This window comes from Coffea arabica, chromosome 7c, assembly GCF_036785885.1.
Source record: "Coffea arabica cultivar ET-39 chromosome 7c, Coffea Arabica ET-39 HiFi, whole genome shotgun sequence".
NCBI classification, from domain to species: domain Eukaryota; kingdom Viridiplantae; phylum Streptophyta; class Magnoliopsida; order Gentianales; family Rubiaceae; genus Coffea; species Coffea arabica.
In genome coordinates, this window is record NC_092322.1 from 13,243,968 (window position 1) to 13,266,441 (window position 22,474).

Sequence of the window (22,474 nt, forward strand, 5' to 3'; positions counted from 1 at the left end):
GTCGCTTCTAGGAAATCATCCAATTATTCCAAGCAATTATGATGAAAAATGCGAGACGGGTGTCTTAAATGAAACATGAACCTAAAGACTATCAATCTAAGAAGCCTTTATCCACAATAACTAATCCTACCTAATTTGCAAACCAAACAAGCACTCAGAGCCAAAGGCATGCTGCCACATGGAACAGCAATGCCATTTATGAAAAGAAAGGCTGCTCGAAAGGGGAATGAAAATGGTACTATTGCATCCTTTTTGTTTATGGTGAACTGTTAACAGAATGCCATAGGGTTGATATAAGTATATGGTAGCTAACACTTGATGAAGCAAAGATCCAAATGAATTAGAAAACGAAATTCCACATCTCAGCTAAAAAAAATAGATCACTATTTCAAAAATTTAGGAGGAGAAGAGAAGATGATTGTTGAGACTCTCGTGTGTTTAAGTAATTTTTGTGTCTATGATTTGATCATGCAATGAAAAGTGATGTTAGCATAAAAAAAAAAAAAAAAAAAAGGGTGGAAAGTCCACCGATGTTTGGTCATGATGGGTTGTGGGAGCCAGCAAAGTTAAGGTAAAGTATAGGTGGCTCCACCACCCACCACCAATTGCAGCACCAAGTTGGAGTTGAACCCGAGACTGGGACAGCATCAATGGGGGTGCTGGCTAGCTCCACCTGTTCAATAAAATAAACCTCGTGCGGCTGTTTCCTTTATCCTTTGCTCAAGTTTGCGGGCCTTTTGTGTCTATCTTGCCAGCCATTTTTTGCTAAAACTCAAACGCTCATCAGCTTGTTATGCATTGATCAGTTTCACTGCAATAGGGTAGATATCATAGGCACGAACGTTTTGATTGAAACATTATTCAGCTTTTTCTTTGATACACTTTTTTGCAGAGAACTAATTATCAACTAGGCAAATCATCCCTTCAAAAAAGTATTCTTGAATCATATTTGGCCAAAGTTCTTGAGCAAACAATCAATTATCTCAAGTGCTACCTGCCACGGTAAAAAGCCAACCATGCTTAAATCACATTTGGATTACATACACTGCTGCAAAAGCCTACTCTCTTTTATAATACTGATGGCAACCAAATGGAAATTCACGATATATATATATATATATATAGAGAGAGAGAGAGAGAGAGAGAGAGAGCTGACATCAGAATCAAACATGAATCAACCAACAACTATTGAACGCTGGTGAAGTAGAATCACCTAAATGAGATAACTATTGGATTTTGAAAAAGAGAGAAGTTCTGGCATTTATCTCTGTTCGGTTTCTTCCTCTCTTTCCCCATGCTTTTCCATGAGGAACGGAGCATGCGCCAGAGTGAGTATCCGTCTGCATTTACTTGTAACTGCAGAAAGTCCTTTAAAATCTAATAAAGTAGCTAGACAAAATATATGAGATGAGACTCCAACTGATATTGTCTCAACACAGCTTTATGTGCATGTGAAGTGCTTTACATGCACAAACTACAATGCTCGCGAGATAGACACCAAATATATGGGCCAAAGCATTTGTGATAAAAAGTTCAACTTTCTTATTAGTCAGTTTTCCACAATGCTTCATTTTCCAATTAGAAAATAATAGCAGAGGTCAATTGGACAAGGTTTTGCAACATTGATGTTAGCAAAAGACATATATACATATGCCAATATAGTCGTAGCTGAAAGGTGATAATCTAAATCTTTTCACCTCCACTGATCTGACATCACAGCAGAAAAGCTTCCAACAAGTTGTTGAGGCCACATTGATTTGATAAATACGCTGCCGCATGCTGCTTTATCCAGTTCACAACTGATAAGATTGTAATATCTTTTCCTCATTCGAATAGGATACAACACTTGCCAAATAACTTTCAATCGGCCTGCAATTCATGATCAGAGATTTCTTAACAACTTTCAATCTATAAAGTGAAGGCAGAAGCATTGCGGTACATCAGGAAGTTTCAAACGAGGAAATAACTAAGTCCCTGTTTAAAAAAAAAAAGATCTAATCAACTCTTTTTCTGATTTCTTAACAGCCCTTTTTTTCTGGAGGGAGGAGGGAATTCAACTTTTAGATACAAGTAAAGCAATTATGACATCGAACTGCAATCCCTCTGATTGCATCAAAGCAAATTTTTTGAAGCATAGATTGGACCATAACCATGACATACTAAGCAGTCACTTCACTAGTTACTTCTTATCCTAGTAACTTCACTAGTGAGCAGTCAGTTGCAGAAAAGATGCCACTACTCTTTTACCCCATAGATTCAAACATGTATATACTTCCAAAAAAGAAAAAAACACTGAAGCAAAAAACACAAGTAATATTCGTAAAAGCAATGTCCAGACTCGAGAGCATGTACAAACCTAGTTGCTGGAGCATTAACAGCAGAGTGGGCTGGTAAACGAAAAAAAATCAGCTCCATGCTCAACGTCATCAGTAATGACGTTCCCACATTGAGCCATGAGTACCCTATAAATTCTCTTAGAACAAATCTCTCCTAATCTTCTGTCATCACCAAGTAAACCTTCTGTAGTCAAATCTTGGAGCAAAAATTCTTTCTCATGCACCTGACAACATGCAGAAGAAACTTAAACTCGAACCGAAACTGATGTCAACCAGAGAACATATAGATCATATTGGACTCAGGCCAACACAATTGATCAAATTTTGCATTATAATTATGAGAGAAGCAAAAACCTAAGACACACGTCATCTAGGAGCACAATCTGGAATCTCAGGCAATCTTTTAACAGGCAATATCTGAACTTTAAGCTAATTTCCCCCACAAAAATTTAAATGAACTGCTTAGGTTATGGAAACTGATCCAATCTTCTAGTTCTTTAGAAAGTAATCTAAGTGTTTAATAGAATAAACCTATTTGCCTTTTGCAACTATCACCCCCCTTCTACAGAAAACCTCAATGGGGCAATCACATCGGATGCAGAACATTATAGATCTTTAACAGTGAACCCTGAAACTCAGGAGTGTGCAATCCTAATGGAAAATTTTTCTTTGGCTAATTTGAAATTCTCAATAAAATAACAAGCAAGTTTTAAAAAAAATGAAAAAGAAAAAAAAAACAAGAGAAGTATCAAAACAGCCTTTTGGTCATGTAAAGTACTGGAAACCCAAGAAAAGAAACCGTGGTAATTCAGGAACTAGTCAAGCTTCAACTATTTCAAAAGCTTTCACGAAAGCTACCATTATAAGTTCATGCAACTGCTAAAAAGCAGTCCTAGAAATATAAGAAAGTCTAATGAAATACCAATCCTGTTTTTGTAACCAACTTAGAGCACATATATTGATTCCCTTAAGTTTTATTTGTTTATCAATTTAATAGTTTTTTTTTTCGGGGTGGGGGAAGATTTTCTCAAGCAGACGTTTTTATTCCATTCTGTGGCACCCTTGAAAGGATGACACGAACCGTCACACTTGCACCCAATTTGATTTCTCTTATCTGAGATTTTCAAAGCCAGATCAACAATTAAAAATTTACTTATTCTTGTCCCCAAATATGGACATGGAATCAGTCAACAGAGTAGTTTAGAAAGGTCTTCAAATGAACTGGCAAGCACGGGCAAGACAAGGTACTGTGACAAATTAATAGAATAAAATAGTTGACAAGTAGAATTTTCAACATATAAGAATTATTTATTGATGAGAGAGAGAGAGAGAGTTTTAAGAAATTCTGTATTGATACTAACCGATTTACTCGGATCCATGTAAACAGTCAAAAGTGATTTCATTGTGGGATACTTTTTCCATATAGCAATGGCAAACCGTGGTTGTACCTTAGGGATAGCTACCAATGCTTTTAACCTGCAATTAATTGTACATGGAATATAAGTCCAAAAACCAAGATTGTTATATAGCACATGATACAAATATACCTAATGACAGCCTTTACAGCAGAAGAAGCATCTTGCATACAGAATAACTGCAGTTGAAATATCCAGAGTAAAAAAATTAAAAATTGCTAGATTGATTTCAGAGCTGCGACAAAAGGTGAAATTTAACTCTTTCATAGCCACACCAAAACCTCATGAGCAAAACTCGCTCCTTATATTCCTCAGGTCTCCAAATATATACACATTAACAATGAAATCCTTGTATTCTTTCCCCCATTTAAAGGATTGCAACCTATACAATTGGGTGCACCAGTGCATGTCTTACATGCTATGGCAACTGCTGATCTGGTTTTTGGAAATGTGTCTCACTAACCACCTTCTTAGCTAATGCATATGTAAACTGAAGACTCTAGATATCAATCCCAATAACTTCTCTTAGTTCAGGTTCCCGCTTCAGTATGTAAGAAATAATTGTGGAAACCAGGCAGAAATCTCCACTAACTCCCCCCCCCCCCCCCAAAAAAAAAAATCCCCAGGAAAAAGGGACAAACTGTAGTGTTATCGTAGACAAAAGTGACAAAGGATCAAACTGTGAAAACATTGGAGAACATAATTCACAACTAATGGTTGCTACTGGGAACTGAACTCCTGCAGATGAATTTTTAACTGAGTTTTAGCTTATAAAAAGTCAATTTCCAACTTTGCTCTGCCTTTTCACTTGTCCTAAATTCTCATTAATCTTTCAAGTTTGCTCTGCCTTACGCCAGTGAAATATTCAACAACTTTTAAATCCATGCTTTGTTTATGTTTTCTCTGTGAGACACTTACTCGTATAACAGACCATCCTGAAGAGGAAAATGAGGTAATTCTTACTTTCTTCTAATTTACTGTGCTTGATCTTTGTTCACATCATTAGAAAAAAAGGGATAAAAAAAGACAAAGTAGAGATGTAATATAAGCATATACTCCTGTAAGAAAGGTTGCAACTTTAGCTCACCCCAGGATTAAATTGTCTACAGAAAAGGAGGTTAAAACAGAGCAATAGGACTAAACTCGAAATGCAGAATTGCTGGGCAGCAGAAGATAGCCTTAAGAAGTTATATCATGCTAAAATACAATAGGAAGTAGAAACTATGGTACGTGGTGCTTCATGGCAACCCATGCTTAAGTGTTCCTAGTGTTAGGTCTTAGATGTGCAACATAATATAGTCCAAGGAATAACACACTACAAAGCATTTTGAACTTTTATTAGCGCTTCTGCCATTCTCTTATATTATCGTTTTTCCAAGTTCCTGACAAACTGAGTAAAACAATATTAATCCAAAAATGATTAGAAACATTGTCAAACAAAGTTTAAAACAATGCGCAAGTCTTCAACCTCTCCTGCTTATTTTTCTTTGACGAATTTCCTCCTCCTTTTTAAAGCTGCTAAAGAAATGCCATTTTTGTAAAGCTGTTTAAAAATTTTAAAGGGTAACTTGTTGGCAAAGTTTTAAACAGTCAAAAGCTGTTCACAATAGCACCTTGAGGCACGCTACTTCGAATGGCACTTTTCCAGCATAAAGTAGGTAAAAGCAGAATTCAAAACACAAAACTAGCTTTTAGCTTAAAAAGGAGCTATATGCAGCTGATTTGACAGCAATGGAAGATAGGCCAGTATTATCTGAATAAGCCAGTTCAAAGAAATCTGACACAGTGGGCACCAACAAATCCAATTTCCATATGGATTCTATATCATTCATAAATCGAAGTATTAAGTAAAAGTAGCGTACATTTTAAAACATCAAGAATGGATTGCTATGCTGAAGTAAAATAGTAAGTGAAAATGATAGCCAAATCGTGAGTTGCATGTTTAAAGCATGATGCATTAGCCCAAAAACTTTAGATTAGAGGGGGAAAAAGCCAAATAAATTCCTACAGCAAGAACCAAGATCCCTTAATGAACAAACTGTTTGAAATAACATACCATGTATTCTTCTTTATGAGATTTCTATCAGCACAATCCTTGGGTACAAGAGAGCCATTTGCATTCACTGATAATGGTGTTGGCTTCTTCCTGCATTGGTAAAAAGCAGATAGCAAAGGACCTAAGTACTAGATTTTGACCAACTTTCGGCCAAGGTGGAAATTTGATGGTATCCACAAAGAGCACTGAAGTAGTTAATCAAACCTTGTTAAAACCTTGTTGCAGTTACAGGTCAAGCATTTGATCCGTCAAAAACTTTTTAAAAAAAAAAAATTCTAATCCCCTAATCCTCATGCAGAAAGACATAAAAGCTACATGGAACCAATATCTAGGTCAACAAAACCAACCTAGGAAGTGTAGCATATCATTTTTAGCTCCCACAAATAAGGTCTATGACCAGATTTGACAGTTTTAAGTAGGTTTGTATGCTTAAAATTTAGGGTAAAAAACAAAAAAAAAAACCCTTGTGGTAAATCTAATGTACAGAAAAGCCCCCGTGGTTTCAAAACGTACAACACGACACCTCATGCTTTAAACTAAATTGTAAAGGTGACGGAATCCGTTAAATTTAACGGAAATGGACGAAATGACAAAAATGCAAAAGACAACTCAACAAAATCATTTGGTTTAATATTTAGAGAGAGAGTATTAAGGGTTAAGGGGTAAAATAGGTATATTTGTTAAAAATTAGGTATAAAAAAATTTTTTTAGATTCCAATAAGTCATTTCCATTAAATTTAACAGATTCCGTCACCTTTACAATTTAGTTCAAAGTATGAAGTGTCGTGTTGTACGTTTTGAAACCACGGGGAGCTTTTCTATATATTAGATTTATCACGGGGGGCTTTTTTGTTTTTTACCCCAAAATTTAAATAAGGTTTGTAGTACATATCAGACTGTACCATAGTCCAATGTAAACTTGATATCTGGTACAGGTTGGAACTCATTTCATTTCTTCTGTTCTCCTTATATGTTTCCCATTTTGTCTTCTTTACCACCATACAAAATGTTCCCCCATGGCATACATCATGCATTATTAAACAAGACGACCAGATTAGCCCGTTCATAGTCAACAATCCCTGGGCATATTTAGATTGACCTAACTGATTTCAAGAAGACACACAGATGAGAATGGGAAAAGGAAAATGGGATAAATACTGCAGACTAAAGAAGAAATTGGAAATGGAAAAAGACGACTTCACAGTTATAAATCATAATAGACCAACAACGGACATTGGCAACCTTAGTTAAATACATCAATATTCTTACAAATACTAAACTAAAGTGAACAGTGAAGGCCGGAGGTGAATAACCTCTCACCTAAAATCACCTTCTCCTCTCAGGTAAATACAACTTTGGCCCCTAAAGACAGGATTAGCGAAATAAAATATTACACCCTGAAGTTTTTGTTTCAATTTGTTTTTCTTGCTTCATTTTGTACATTATCCCTCTAGAAATCTCATTCAACGAACTGCAAAGGGATTCAAAGTCAGTTCATCTCATTTTTGTGAGAATTACTCATTCCCTTAACTGTATTGCTCCATTCAACCCCCAGGTCTCAACATTTTAATGACAAATGACATACAACAGAGAGCAAGAGAGATTTTAAAATGCTGTTACTGAAGGATTAAGTAAGTACAATCAGACCAATGCCTTCTGGCAAAAAAAACAGCAGTAGAGCTGAAATAACTAACTTTTAGGTACTATATTCTTACTTAGATGGAAAAAGTTGTCACCCAATAATTATATATGCTCAATAAATCTGCAACATCAGCTCATAAAAAGCTCAAACCTGTAAGATACACATTCAGGTCGTCTACATACTCAAACTTATGACAGAACTGTCCATTGCATACCTATACTGACAAGAGGCAAGGCTGTGAGTCAAACCAACAACATGTTCTGCTAATTCAGCTTCATCACAACACAGTCTTGAATGCACCCTAGTAAAATGAGTGGCTAATTTTGCCAACACCTGTGAACCAGAAAAAAAATGGTTTAAAGGCAACATTTAGTTTCATAAGCTGTCCTGATAGGAGAATTCAGTTCCCTGCAAACAAAATTCTTCAAGCAATTATGATTATTAATGACGACAAAGTCATGTCCAACAACCTCCTCTATTGGTGGGCGCTTCCAACCTTCATATTTGCTGGGGTTCTTATAATGATCTTGTTCCCTATTACATCAACATCATAAAGCATAAAAATTCAATAGAGTATCCAAAAAGAAAAGCCCGATGCGACTCAAATATTTTCAATAGTCAAAAATTGCTTCATTGCAAAAGTCTCATACAGAATAACTGTAGCCCAGTTCAGAATTAGAAACATGACACGAATTCAGCAAAGCAATCAAATCAGATGGAAACTAAAAAAGCTTTATTCATCACATATGTATACAACACAACATGGCTATATGGTGGTCAAAGGCGCAATGCGCACTATAGAATAAGGGGCCTTGTGGGGCTTAAGCACAAAGCTTAAAGCAAGCATGCAAGCTTTATTGACATTAAGATTCTTATGCATATAGTATGTTTTCATTTATAGCATAAAATACTGCAACAACAGTTTTTCGACATTTTCATTACTAAAAGATGAATAATGAACAGCACATTCGATGTCCAAAAATGCAAATTAGTGCATTGAATGCTAATTTACATGCTAAAAATGTCAAAACAATAACATATGCAATTTCAAAGAAAGAAAAAAATAGAAACATAGCAAACAAACAGCTAACTTTAAAGGTTCAAGCATTGTAAAATGCATAGACTATGAAGCTCCTTATGATCTTCATTAATCAAGTCAACAAAAATTGAGGGTCTACTTGAGTAATAATCAGTTATCCTATGCTTCTCATGCCACAAACTAATCATACTACTCATTAACCAGGGGTCACCATAAGAAGACATTCAATGGTTTTTATAAATAAACAAAGAAAAGTCAACAAAGAGATTTTTTTTTTTTTTTTGGGGGGGCTCCGTGTGCTTTTCTTGTGCTTTATAATGGCCACTTGCTTCAGATGATAAAAAGCTCTGGGCTTGTGCTCTGCCTGGCTTTGCACTTAATGGTGGGCTTTAGGCTCTTTTAACTAGTATACATGGCAATGTTAGAATAGTGACTAAATACTATTCTAGCTATATGCAGATCAGACAGCACAGTCAAAGAAGGACAAATGTCTATGCCTGCATCTGGTCTCCAGCAGGAGTTCAATGAAAAACAGAAAGCTTAAGTGCTCAATGAAAATATAGGATTTGAAATGACAAGCACAAACCAAGTGGTAGATATCTGCATATTATTGTTCCTATGATTCTAAGCCAAAAAATATAATTGTAAGGGTAGCATGAAATAGCAGCACTATAAACATGCTCTACCAGACTTTGGAATTGAACCTGAACCTCCAGAAATGAGCCTGAGCCTCAAACTTACACTAAAAGCACAGCAAGCATCAAGAAATCAAGTCAGAAACTTTAGCATCACCATCTATAAACACATACATAATGAGTATATGCACCATGATTAAAGTTTTCTTTCTCTTATTTTAATTAGGATTAGGCAATCCAGATTACCAATCAGAAAGACTAGTTTCCACATCATTTTTCTTCAAAGGAAGGACTTTGGGTTTCTTAATTTCTTCCTCAGAATGGCAATTGAAAAAATGATAACAGAAAAAGGTAGGCAGGCTAGTATGTTGATGATGGAATGATAAGGCCACAAAGACACATGTTTAGATTGAGACTTTGGATTTGCTTACACGAACTAATATCATTTAGCAGAATGGTATTGCCAGTGGATTTGGATGTGACATTGTTAGGGTTCTAATTAGCTACTAAGCTTAGAAATTCAAGCTCCAATAGTGCTTTAAAGACTTTAATCCAGAGTGATTTGAAAGAAAAGCAGTAAAATTTGTCATCTACCTTAATTTCCTAGGTACTACAACCACTTGTTTTGTTTAGCTTTTTTTTTCTTACTGCCAATTATACATACATCAAACACAAATGCAATAAGTCAAAGCACATGAAAAACAGTATTGACCACACAAATAGGCCCAGAACCATGAAGTCCATGCCCCAGAGAACAAATCACACCTTTAGACTCAAATTATTTAACAAAAACGTTCTCTTTCACTTTTATCAATCAGTAAAGACACATGTTGACATTTACCATTTTAATTGTATAATTAGCCAATAACCAGAAACCTTAAACAGTAGTAGAATCAGCTTTGATCAAACAAATCCCCAAGTTGACATTCAGGTTATTACGGGACCAATAATACTCACAAGCACACACACAACATATGGGTCTGTGTGTACAAGTGTGGTGCATGTATGTTGCCTTGAATTTGTGTATATACCACTATATGTGTCTATCTGCATATTTTTTGAAAAGGGAAGAATAAACACATGACTCAATTATGTTGACTAAACAGAGGAAAGAAGTGAAAACTATAAACAAAGACCTAATAAGCAACCAGATAATAATGAGTAGATACTGGATTCCTTTCCTCTCAAAGTCATACCAATATGCTATAGTCAAAAATCTACTCACGTCTTCATCTCTTCAAGGATTTCCACATTCATAAAATTATCAATGAACATATAAAAAAAATGAAAAAGTAAAACAAAATCTTTGGACATCACAATGTTAGGAAACACAGAAAACAATAACAACCATCAAGAACAAAAAGATATAATCAGATTACAAGTGTTGTGAGAAGTGATAACATATCATCAAGTCAACTGTAACCAAAACCCATGTGCAAATATAAATTACATCAGAAAGATAGCATAGCTTCTAACCGTTTATTTATGTAGGCCATCAGTCTATTTGTGAGGTAACAAATCGTATGGTTTGGATAATGGTATTGAACCCTGGAAGCTTGATCCATAAGTGTTCCACCCATGACGAGATTGCAGAATTCTTCAGCCCCATATATGAGTAACACATATGGTACAACCATGCCCTCAGATGAAATCTGCATCACACCAAAGTCAAAACATTCCAAAATATAGTTCAAACACCATGCCTGTTAATTTAGACAATCAAAGCAAGACTACTAAGAATCAGTAACAGGCTAAAAGAAAGTACAGCATCTTGGCTTGCAGGATTAACATTTCGATGAGCATGACATAAAGCCAATGAGAACATGCTTCTTAATGATACTGGGTGCACCTAAAGGGGTTTTTTAACAAGGCCCAAAAGGCTAAGGCATACCCCAGTGGAAGTCCCCAGGGAATCTACTAGAATACAGATTGACCCACATAACACTCAAGAAACTCAAGGTCACAGTAATTAGAGGATATAAATTGTGTTTGTGCCAAAAATAAGTTGTATTCAACTCTCTTGTTGACTGTACTGAACCAGAAAAGCATAAGGTTAAATCCAGTAGAGTATTGAACAAGAAGCAACTGGTTACAGTGCCAAAAAAACAGATGCAGTTAACATAGGTACCCAGGAACATGAGACTGACAATATCTCTTCAAATTTACAAAGTTCAGTCTCATGTTTGACAATGAGAAGTTTATCATTTCAGTGTAAAAATTTTTACAAGCCAATCAAAATCCAGATTTGATAGCAATGAAAGGAACAGGGTAAGGTTTAGCTCAGAAATTGGTGTATCACTAGAACATCTAAAACACACAGATTCAATAAAAATTACAGATGTGCGCATAGATGCAGAAAGTATAAAGCATCACAGTATGAACCGATAAATCTACATCGCTCTATTGCAACCTTCTTATAGCACACCAAGACCAGTACACCTGAAGCATCAACGCTTCACATATTTATACCTCACAGCTCCACAAGGAATAGGAGTCAACAGATTCAGCTTTAATTGTATAACAAATTAAAATATTCTTGTCTTAGACCTGAAAACAAATTCATACCAAGTCCCAAGACATCTTTTACGCAACATACACTAAACTATTACACAGCCTAGGACTTGTTAAATGGTAGGTCAAAAATCCAAGTTCAATGACCATTCTCTAAAAGGTATGAAAAACAATCAATAATGTGGACAAAAAGTGCACAATACTCTTTAAGATTTCCATTAGACCAAAAAACATTCAAAACATGAAATTATCTTAATGTATCTTAATATCTTAACCTCAAAGAAACAGGAAACTCCATGACTCCATTTGGCAGAGAATAAAGAAACTCAGAGAAGAAATCCTAATAGAACTTTAACTGAATACAAAAATTCCATGACTATAATATAGATTTGGTAGCGATTCCATAATCTGCATTATTGGTATATGATCCCTATTTGATAAACAAAATACACCATTTTTGAGAATGTCAAATTTTACATCTTCTTGTCTACCCTGTTTTTCACTTGACAATGAACCTAAATTTTGCAGCCTCTAATACAAGGAAATTATTTATAAGAAAAAGAAAAGAAAAAAAAGAAGGCAAATGACATTACGCCATTGGGGTAGCAGTTAAGCTATCTTAGGACTCCAGAAGTAACCACAAAAATCTAACTTTCTTCATGAGTCCCCATTCATTTATTGCAGAAATTTCTCTATATCTCAAAATTGGAAAGACATATGTAACTAAACAATGATGATTTGTCAGAATCCAAAAAATCTTTCTCATCCAAAGGGAAATGCTTATGACAAGAAGGGCAACATCCATTCCAGTATTATACTATCTACAGTTCTTATGCCTATATGAAGATGACACCTACAAATGTGAATGGAATTCAAGTGATTGGCAACCTTCACGCATTGATATAATAGCATTTACAAATTCAAGCAAAAGAAAATTAAACATTGGAATATCAGCATAGTACATCTCAATCATTGCTTGAGAAGGAAAATTTTTTTCTTTTATCGTGCATCTCTAAAAAATGATGCTTGTGTAACTAAAGCAGGAAACTCTAAAATCTAACTACATGCGCCTGTGAAAGCGACAAATGAAGCATATAAAATTGCCCCATTAGAAAAATATTGTAAAAACAGATATTACCTGCACCAATTGCTCTGGAACAGGTATTGTCCACACAATAGATCTTTCAATTGCGTTTGACGTTATACGATATGAGAGACCCTTTTCTGCAAACCTTGTAAGCAGATGTCCTGATATAGAAAAGTAAAACACTTGCTTAACACCTTACCAGAAAAAAAGGTGCATGAAAAGAACTCTAGCAAAGCAGCTACAAGAGCACTATGTATTACTAAGCATCATACCTCCGATTGACCCCATTTCAACTATTTTACTATCTATTTGAGCCACAATTGTTTTTTGGGCAAACTTTCCTTTTTCCCACTTCTGCTTTTCTTTTGCCAGTTTTTTCAATGCTGCAGCTTCAGCTATTTGAGCTGCTCTTTCCAATTTCTGTTGCTGCCGATAGATCTTTTGCTCTTCTTTCTGCAGTTTTTTCAAAGCTGCAGCTTCAGCCTTTTGAGCTGCTCTTTCCAATTTCTCCTTCTGAAGGCAGATCTTTTGCTTTTCTTTCTGCAATTTTACCGACTCAGCAGCTTCAACCTTTTGAGCTTCTCTTTCCAGTTTCTCCTCTTCCAGGTAGATCTTTTGCTTTTCATTCTGCAATTTCACCAACTCAACAGCTTCAGCCTTTTGAGATGCTTTTTCCAGTTTATCTTGCTGTAAGTTAATCCTCCATGAGTTGTTCCTCTCTAAAAGTTACTGTTGTTCCAATTAATCACTATACTGGAAAAGACTTACTTCTTTCTGCTGTTTCCTTTCTTCCTTCAGGAGAAGCCTTTCTTCCTTCGACGTCCTCCCTTTCCTGATTGAACTATCTGAACCTTTCTCTGAAATGGCCTTACTCTTGATTTTGCCTTTTGGTTCAGACACTTGAACCATGAGCTCCTTTCTATCAGACTCATCACCAAAAGTACCATGTACCTGAAAAGGAATTCATCAAACCATTATCGACAAAAACAGTAGGGCAAATCACTTGAACAAAGCATCTCATATAAAATGATTTCCAGTACATATATATTCTTTTGGTAATATTTTCAGTACATTAAAAGCCATAGAGATGACAGTTTGCAGCTAAAAGTTCCAAAGAAAGAGCAATTTCCAAAACTCCAACTTTCACCGTAAATTAGTCATCGAACTTATGTACAAAGTTTTTTGCTGTCTTAAAGACATTGGCTTTTAGTGCTTCTAATGCAAGTACTCCGTCAGAAGTTGTCAGAAACAGCTTTTCTATCCCTCTCTCAGTTTTCAAATTCCCATCAAAACACAAAGAAAGTATATTTGCAGAAAACTATAAAAGGCATATCATGCAATGTCTATGCTTTTGTTTTCATATAATAACCTGAACAATTTTCCTTAACAAAATAAGAATGCACATGTGCTTAGTTAGTGCACTCAATACAGGCTAACACTCTGTTCTGCAGAAAAGAATCCAATACTATCAACTATTTCCAGAAATTCCATTTAACTTGACCAATTATTTTTCCAATAAATCATCCACAAGTGCCTAAAGTCTCACTAAGGTACTAGTTCCAATTCACCAAGCATACATCAAAACCCTTATTGAAAGGTTTATACTTCAAGAGGAAAACAGAGATCCAATATAACAGCATTGCCAATTGCAGATTTCAGCCTTAGGTACAAAAGGTCTTCTCTTTCTTCCAATAGCTAACTTCATTCAGCTTGCTTTGCGGCACTGGTTCATATTTCCATTTGAATTTCTATTCATGGCTATTATAAATTCCTAAACTGCATGTGTGCTCCACCATTCCTTTTTTTCTGAATTAACTCAGTTGATCTTTTCTTTCACCTTCTTGCCTTCTGGTATGCAAGATGAGTTCATGGGGAGGAAGGAAATTAATTGTAGAGAAGCCTATCAAAAAGAGTTCAGAAGATGGAGAAAAAACTGGTGATAGATTAAGCTAACTCCTCAGTTATACAATCAAACTCAACAAAGATTCAATTTTGCTAATTGCCAGCCATCAAACATTTACCATCTCAGTACACAGGATCAACACTAAAGGTGTTGCTAAATTTTCAGCAGATTGTAGAACAATTGATGACCTGCTGCACAAATGCATGTAATGTTGCGGCTAATTCATTCCCAAGCTTAATAAAGAGCATTAAGGTTGTTAAAAGACTAGAGCTATGAGATACTTTTATTGCTTCTATTAAAGTGACCGATTACAGTTCCAGTGCAGATCCTAATCTGAGTTATGTCAGCTCTTTCAAAGTACTTGAACCAATTTGCAAACTGTTTAAGCCTCTAATAAATGAATACATACATACATACATAGATACATATACACACACACACACACACGCATATCAAACATAAAAGAACAAATTCCAGAATGTTTCGTATGTTTTGTTTGAAATGCCAAATGCTGTCTCGCAAAAGGACTCTAACGGTGCTTCTTAATGTCAGCTTTTCTCAATTTATGACAAAGTAACAGTAGAAGCAGAAGCAAACCAGAATACCTCAAAATACCTTTAGCCAAGAGGTTTGAATTACCTAAATTTAAGCAACCAAAAACAGCCGCCTAAGTAAGACACTTTCTTACTCATGTCTATGTTTCTTCATTATATTCGTTTTTGGTAGATTCTGAAATGAATATGGGGACCAAGCCAAGAATGTTTCTGTCAAGTCAATCTTAGAACATGCCCTAATCATCCATTCTTATGATCGCACTATTTGTTTCTCCTAGCATACCTTCAAAACAAGACACAATGTGACGACCTGTTTTACTACTAATATCATGCACAGACATGGATATTAATTGGTACAAGGCAAAATTTCATCTCTTGATATACTGAAGGGAACTGACACAGTTTTGGCTACCAGCACAGTATAATCACAATCCAGAGGAGAAGCTATCAGTGCCTTAGACCAAAATTTCAGAAACATGAGTATCCATGCAGACATAAACTTCTGAAGGGATTAAAGGTTGAGAGCAAATTTAATAGGAACAGAAGCAAACCAGTGATCAGAAAAATGGTCAGATGACCATTACAGTGTAAGTGTCATACATTAGTTGTTCATTCTGTCTCAAGCTACTAGATCCTTGTCAGCAGATCTCTAGCCAATATAAAATGAAGGGTAAATCTGATTTAAGTTCAATTAAAATAAATTATATACTGTTTCTCAAAATAAGATTCCAAAACTCAATTTATTTCGCCCTTGGATTTCTATTAAAAATAGGTTAAAAGAGAAAATGAGACAGCAAATTCAAGTGACCAATTAAGTGTTTCAAGATTCCAAAAAGCTTCAAGATAATAAAATCAAAATAGAGATAAGTTCGGAAATGCCATATTAAATTTAACTCTCACGCAACCTGTGCAAACACAAGTCATGAAAAGCAAAATTCTCAGGTAGCAAGAAAACAAACCAGAGATAGATCATATTCCAATGAACAAGGATGCAGGGAGCTGACCACTGCCAGGTGCGTTTGATTAGCCTCACCTGTCAAATTTCCTTTCTATTCAGTGATACTATGTAAAAGGAGTTCATGAAGAGAGCTAAATTTTCTCTTTTGTAGATTGATGCCAAGGGTAAAATAAAGGCATAAAAGAATAGGTTACTTACCATAAGAAAGTGTGGATTCAACAAATCTGGAGCTCAGTTCAAACTCCTCTGCCACATCAACTATCAAACCAGTTCTTTCATCAGCTTCCTGAGCTTCCAATCCTCTCTCAGACTCATTATCAGACTGCAGACATATCAATCTACTCTCTGAAAGTTTTCCAGAAAAAGGAAAAAAGAACAAAGATGAAGTAACTGTGACAAATTTGTCATAAAGTGTTATACACATGGAACAACTAACAGACAGCAAATGAACCATAAACGGCCTTTTACGCTGGTCTCTTTCAAAATTTGGTTCAAAAATATCCAATTGCATGCCTTCTTGAAGGAATTTAGAATTAAACATTTTGCAATTTGTCAAAATTTGCTAAAAAAAAATAGTAACAAAATTCAAGTGACAAAATAGAACATGTTCACACTCAACCAGTGGAACAGCTATCTTGTATATTGTGCCAAGTTTGTGTCTTGGATTACATTTTTAGCTCTGATTGAACTAAAGCATCTCTTCCTCTTAACTAAATGAAAGTGCATTTTGTCAGAGCACAACTACTGGCAAAATATAGAGGAAAAAACCCATCATCCTGGCAATATTTCGAGGCAAAACAAAAGGTTGCTTCAAAACTCATCTAAAAGCATGTTAAGATGTTTAAAAAAGCATGAACTTGGGAAATTAGAGTCCAAGTTCGCGAAGTATGCAAAAGTTAGAGCTCACCAGGAGGCGAGCAGTCAGAAAATAAAGCCCCAGGCGCATCTACTGCTGCTGCCAATTGTTGAAAATTGGAGTCGACGCGCTTGAATTCAGCAATTGCAAGTTCAGAATTGGACATTTTTTCCAATATTGGTGTCTCATCAACAACAGATGGAGGAGAATTTAACCCTGAAAAACAGATAAAAGATATAAACTTGGGATTGGTGGTTCAAGCAATTGGGATATGGCAGAAGTTAAAGCTCACCAGGGGGAGAGTAGACGGAAAATAAAACCCCTGCAGCATCTGCTGTCGCTGCCAATGGTTGAGAACTGGAGTTGCGGCTGCTGAATCCACCATTTGCATGTTCAGAATTGGACACTTTATCCGAAAATGGCGTCTCCCCAACAACAGATGGCGGGGAATCCAACCCTGAAACGAAAACCATTTACTCAATTACCGCTAAAAATATATAACGAAAAATAAAATGCAACCAACAATCCATGCCGAAGGAACCATAGGAGCATTTGCGAATTGAGGCCTCCTCAAGCTTGGAGGAGAAGATATGAGAAAAATTCGGAGGAGTCTCGGTGACGACCGGCTGAGTGGGGGTGGTTCCCGGAGGATGCTTCTGCGGCGTGACGTCATCATCAAGGATGAAGAGTGGAGCGGTAGAATTGCTCGAACTAGGCTTTGAATTAGCCGAGTGGTCTGATAATCTTTGCTTCTTCTTCGTCGGGAAGTACGGGGATGGAGTTGAGAGGTCGATGCAGACGACGTCGTTTTCTGATCTCGGAGCAGTTCGGTTGTACTTTGCATAACCGGTTTTGGCAACGACGTCGTCTTCATCGTCGTCGTCGGAGAGAATGTTCACCGGCTCCGGCTGCGACATTTTTTTTTTTTTTGGGGGGTTTCTAATTAGGCCTTTGAATGAGATTTTGGGCGCGGGATGACGAGGAAGGGCCAGACTACAAATGCAGGTACGGGTACCCGCCCGTTTAGATGATTCTCTTGTCTCTATCCGACTTGTTCAGCGGGCGAATGGGCTTGCAAAAAGCTTATACAAGATTGTTTGAATTTTTTTTTTAAATATGTGTTACATTTTATAATTTGATACATGTGAGATAAAAATAATTAAATAAATAAATTTATTTATTTAAAAAAATATATTTGTGATACAAGTAAAATTTAAAAAGAAAAAACTATCCAACAAAACCGACTTTCACTTGCTTGGCTAAAAACAATATAGTATGAGTTTAATTAGTTTTGCTAAAAATTTATAAACTTTGTTACACCTAATGCAATTGTTGAGAATCCAAATATCTAACCATATTGATCACGCTTTTAATGTGACTTGATGTAGGCACCTCGAATATGTTTATGATAAAAGTAAAATAAAAAATATTATGATTAAGACACGTCAGTCTCGTGATCATATGTGCTAATTGTTTTCTTTCTAGATTTGTAGGTGTAACAGCGAATATTTCAAATCTAGTGGTAGGAGGATATGTTTTAGTTCGAAATACATCAAGAATTATAACTGTATTCCGAATTTGAATCTAGCTGTTAAATTTATGTGTTTGATAAAGCTAAAAATTATCATTTAACATTGGCAGATTAAGGGTTGAGAATGTGGTTTTGCAAACTCTATAAACTTATATATAGGATTGGAAGATGAATCAAGTTACTCAATATTTGAATCAAACTTAACTTAACGAGAACTTGTTCGAATTTAGTTCACTAACTAATCATATCAAGATCGAACAACATTTTATATTCATTATTCAATGATATTCAAACTCGATTCAACAAACAAACAAGTCAAATTTGAACAAAATTTTAAATTTATTAAAATAATCAAATAAGTTTGAATACTAAAATGTTCGATCTGATTAGGTTGGTTTATGTTCCAATTTATATCTATTTGATAATTAGCGACCCTTCAATATCTTAAAGTGAATTTTTTTTTCCACTTATATTATACAGAGAGTTTTGGCAATTATTCCCTAGACACATTTAATCACCTTTCATATCTTTTTACTCATCTTTTAATCTCATAAACATTGATATTCAAAATGCTCAAATGAAGAATAAATACCTACCCAAAAATCTTTATACCCACCCCAAAAATTGAACAATAAACCAAATATGATGGAAGAAAATTTTTGGGCACTTTACATGAAAAGAAAAAAAAGGCAACCAGCTCAAAGGCTAGTGGTTAGAACTCCAAGCGTGCAACAGCCAACGTCTTTTCAGTTTTGGCTAATAAAAAAAGGTAAGTAAGTGATTGAGTGTGACGTCACCGAATCCACCCGACCTGTCTAGTCTGTATAGATTTTGAGTCTCAATGGGTCAGCTGAAGCGCCAGACTCTTCACCTTCACCTTGGTCTTCGCACTGCACATTGCACTCTTTAAATAAGCCATTGACTGCTTCCAAGTTCAAACCATCAAGGATCAACTCTCAACCCACAGAAAAATGGGCATCAAAAGTAGTCTCCATCGCCTTCCATGGGATATCCAAAACCCAGAAGGAGAAGGAGAAGGAGAAGGAGAAGGAGAGGAAGAGGAAGATGATGATGGAGATGGAGATGATGATGACGATCCAGAAGGAGATGCATTACAAGGAGAGGAAATCCCTGAAGAAGAAGAAGACAAAGGGGAAAATGACAGAATCCCTCAAACTCAACATGGAAAGGAAATCTCGGAAGCTGCATTGCAAGGAGAGGAAATCGCTGAAGAAGATCAAGAGGAAAAAGAAAGAATCCCTCCAACTCAACAAGCAGCTGTTCGTGAAGTAAGTGCACGACCAACCCAATACCGTCCAACTTCAGGAACCGGTTCTGATTCTGAAGCACCCCAAAAACACTCTTTCAAACGGCCCAAGCGGGATCAGAAGGATGGTGCAAGAAAGAACAAGACGATGAAGAATGTTGTTGTTATTGGTGCAAGGAATAAAGAAAACCAAAAGAAGACTTCTGTCCATCCCACTACATCATCTTTTGCTAGGGTTTTTACCGAGAAAAATGAGATTGATATACTCCAAGGTATGATTGATTACGCCAAACTGCAAAATGTCACTGATTTGTCAGCTCACACGAATGCAGTTTATGAGTTCTTGAAAGGGAAGCTTCATTTTGAGTTTACAAAGACTCAGGTATATGGGAAAATCAGACGCTTGAAGAACAACTACTTGAAAATCCTGGAGAAACGTAAAGGTAGTGGAAACGACCCTGTTTTCTTGAGTCCACGTGAATCTATTTCCTTTGAGCTTTCAAAAAAGCTATGGGGTGGTGTTGATTTTGTTGATGATGTGAAGAGTGGAATGAAGAAGAAAAAGGATGGAAAGAAGGCCATGGTTAGAAAATTACAACTAAAGCATGATGATGAAGTGAATGTTGAGGAAGATCAAGGAGGTTTCAAGCCTAATCATCCATTTTTGGAGGAGTCATCTGATGAAAAGAATCTTGAACTTTTGTGGATGCCTGAAAGTTTGAAAGTCTTTATGAGGGGAAACATGACTTTGATTGATTGCGAGAAGGCAAAGGAGTTGGAGGTTAAATGGAAGGAATTACGGAGAAAGGAGATTGAACTCTTCTTGATGAAGTTAAACTTGAGGATGGAGCTGATAAATCATGTCTTGGATGCAATGAAGAAAGGGTGATATTTTGATTCAGGATCACAGCTTTTCGGACTGAAATAGGGTAACATTTTTATTATCTCTTTATGTATCTTAGTGTTATTTCTTTGCTTCCTTGGCTCTGCAGGGGATGAATTACCCATCATGAGAAATCTTTGCTTTGCAGATAGGAGGAGATCATGCTCCGATGCTCACAATTTCAGGTTTAATCAGTTTGGTGAGCTATGATTAACTAAAGAAAACGATTTCTATGCTTATTTCCCTGCTCTCAGCTGTTATTTAGAGTAGAATGTGCAGTGTCTTTGCTATCACTCATAAAAAATCAATCTCTACAATTATTTCTTGAATGTCTGCTGTGGCTGAAAAGAATTTCTCCAACAAGCAACACCAAAACCTGTTTCTATTTATCTTGTGTAGAAAAGAGCAATAACAGGAGCTCAAGGGATGCAAATTTTGCAGCTGGCAAAAATTTGGATGATAAAATTTATAGACTGAAATGTCTAGAAGATGCGAGGATTTGCTTTTGATATGGTAGTGCAGAATTTCAGATAAACTGCCCAAGGAACATGTCCTGATTGATTCCGTCATGTAGCAAGAAGCAATATTAAATCTATTATCTTGAGACCTTATGAAACATCTGCAGCATCGTCATCTAATGCCTGCAAGCTTAATCCAATCAGAGCTCGAAAACATAACAGTTGTTTTATGTCCATGCCATTGGAAATCTTGCAAGCACGGGCGTTTCAGCTAACGAAGCAACAAAACATACAGTAACTTGGCGAGCCATAAAATGGCAAATGTCATGTTTGGAAGTTGGAATGTGCTGTTATAGAGTAGTGTTCAGTTGCTTCTTGAAATTAGTACAATTCGTTGCAACATCTTTGGATTGCTATTTTTGGAAGTTTTGTAGAAAAATATACTGTAACGATTTGTACGTGAGAGAGAGGAGTACCGCTTCACCTAAACTAATTCTTTGAATTTAATCTGCTTAAACACAAGTTGGGTATCCAAAGAAAAATCCAACCCAACCAATGAACAAGTTAGGTTTAGTTAACTCAACCCACTAAAAATGGACAGCCAAATGGCCCGACCCAATCTTTCAAATTACCAATTGGGCCAGGCAGGCAATTCGTTTATTTCGTTAGCTGTATTTTGACTAACATTTTATCTATATTGATAGGCCTGATTTTTTTTTTTTTGGGTTTTAGAAATTCAAAATCGATCTGGCACATCATTTACAATAACACTTTAAAAGCCAACAAATATTTTTAAAAACTATCGAAAGAATAGGGTACCAATGGGGGTGAGAAATGTGGTAGTGATGGGTGGCGGAGGTTACTGATGGCAGGCAGTGGAAAAAGGAGAAGGAAAGTGTTTTAAAAAAAAAACAAAATAGAGGTTCGTTTCGTTAGCATGATTTGAAAAACAAATTCAAATATTATTCAATTTGCATCATAAACATTAATTTTTAAATATTTTTTTATATCACGTGTATCACATCACCAATATTTTTTTCTAAAATATTATAAATTATAGTAAAAATTTAGATAAACACTAAAAAAATACACACCATACAAGTGGACTACTTATTTGGTGGGTAAAATGACCAAGAGATTTAAGTGATTGTTATTTGAAAAATTAGTTTCTTTAATATTCACGTTTGCTTTTATGTCTAGATTTTGTTTTTTTGGATAAAATCCAAAAAAAAAAAAACTGCAATTTTAGCGAATGTCAGAGAGTCTTCCTATGATTTAAGAACCCCAGAGAATCCCTTTTATTTTGAACTTATATAAAACAAGAATAGAAATGATCCAAATTA

The 22,474-nt window shown here is 35.8% G+C and overlaps 2 protein-coding genes across 3 annotated transcripts; one reads left to right on the forward strand and one right to left on the reverse strand.

Annotated features, from left to right (window-relative positions):
- Positions 1 to 1,518: 1,518 nt before the first annotated feature.
- LOC113699201 (uncharacterized) lies at positions 1,519 to 18,069 on the reverse strand. Of its 2 annotated transcripts, none has more exons than XM_072058108.1 (15): positions 17,534 to 18,069; positions 17,285 to 17,449; positions 17,044 to 17,208; positions 16,335 to 16,481; positions 16,138 to 16,211; positions 13,490 to 13,672; positions 12,994 to 13,348; positions 12,773 to 12,882; positions 10,600 to 10,775; positions 7,920 to 7,983; positions 7,664 to 7,782; positions 5,808 to 5,897; positions 3,698 to 3,812; positions 2,357 to 2,560; positions 1,519 to 1,869 (listed from the first exon to the last, which is right to left on the reverse strand). In XM_072058108.1, exons 1-14 carry the CDS (start codon positions 17,907 to 17,909, stop codon positions 2,372 to 2,374), a joined length of 2,328 nt encoding a protein of 775 aa, XP_071914209.1. In that variant the 5' UTR covers positions 17,910 to 18,069; the 3' UTR covers positions 1,519 to 1,869; positions 2,357 to 2,371. The 2 variants fall into 2 exon arrangements, with proteins under 2 accessions (XP_071914209.1, XP_027075190.1); XM_027219389.2 differs by having other exon boundaries at positions 12,994 to 13,408.
- Positions 17,967 to 20,679, forward strand: LOC113699578 (probable transcription factor At1g11510). The gene is made up of 2 exons (XM_027219949.1): positions 17,967 to 17,997; positions 19,625 to 20,679. The coding sequence occupies exons 1-2, from the start codon at positions 17,967 to 17,969 to the stop codon at positions 20,677 to 20,679; spliced, it is 1,086 nt and encodes a 361-aa protein (XP_027075750.1).
- The last annotated feature ends 1,795 nt before the right edge of the window (positions 20,680 to 22,474 follow it).

Coding starts and splice junctions, on each gene's coding strand:
- LOC113699201 (XM_027219389.2), bottom strand. CDS start 17,909: ATGTCGCAGCCGGAGCCGGTGAACATTCTCTCCGACGACGACGATGAA. Junction 17,450..17,533: donor AATTCGCAAATGCTCCTATG/GTTCCTTCGGCA, acceptor TTTTCGTTTCAG/GGTTGGATTCCCCGCCATCT. Junction 5,898..7,663: donor CTTGCCTCTTGTCAGTATAG/GTATGCAATGGA, acceptor TTACCAATGCAG/GAAGAAGCCAACACCATTAT.
- LOC113699578 (XM_027219949.1), top strand. CDS start 17,967: ATGACGAGGAAGGGCCAGACTACAAATGCAG. Junction 17,998..19,624: donor GGGCCAGACTACAAATGCAG/GTACGGGTACCC, acceptor ATGACGATCCAG/AAGGAGATGCATTACAAGGA.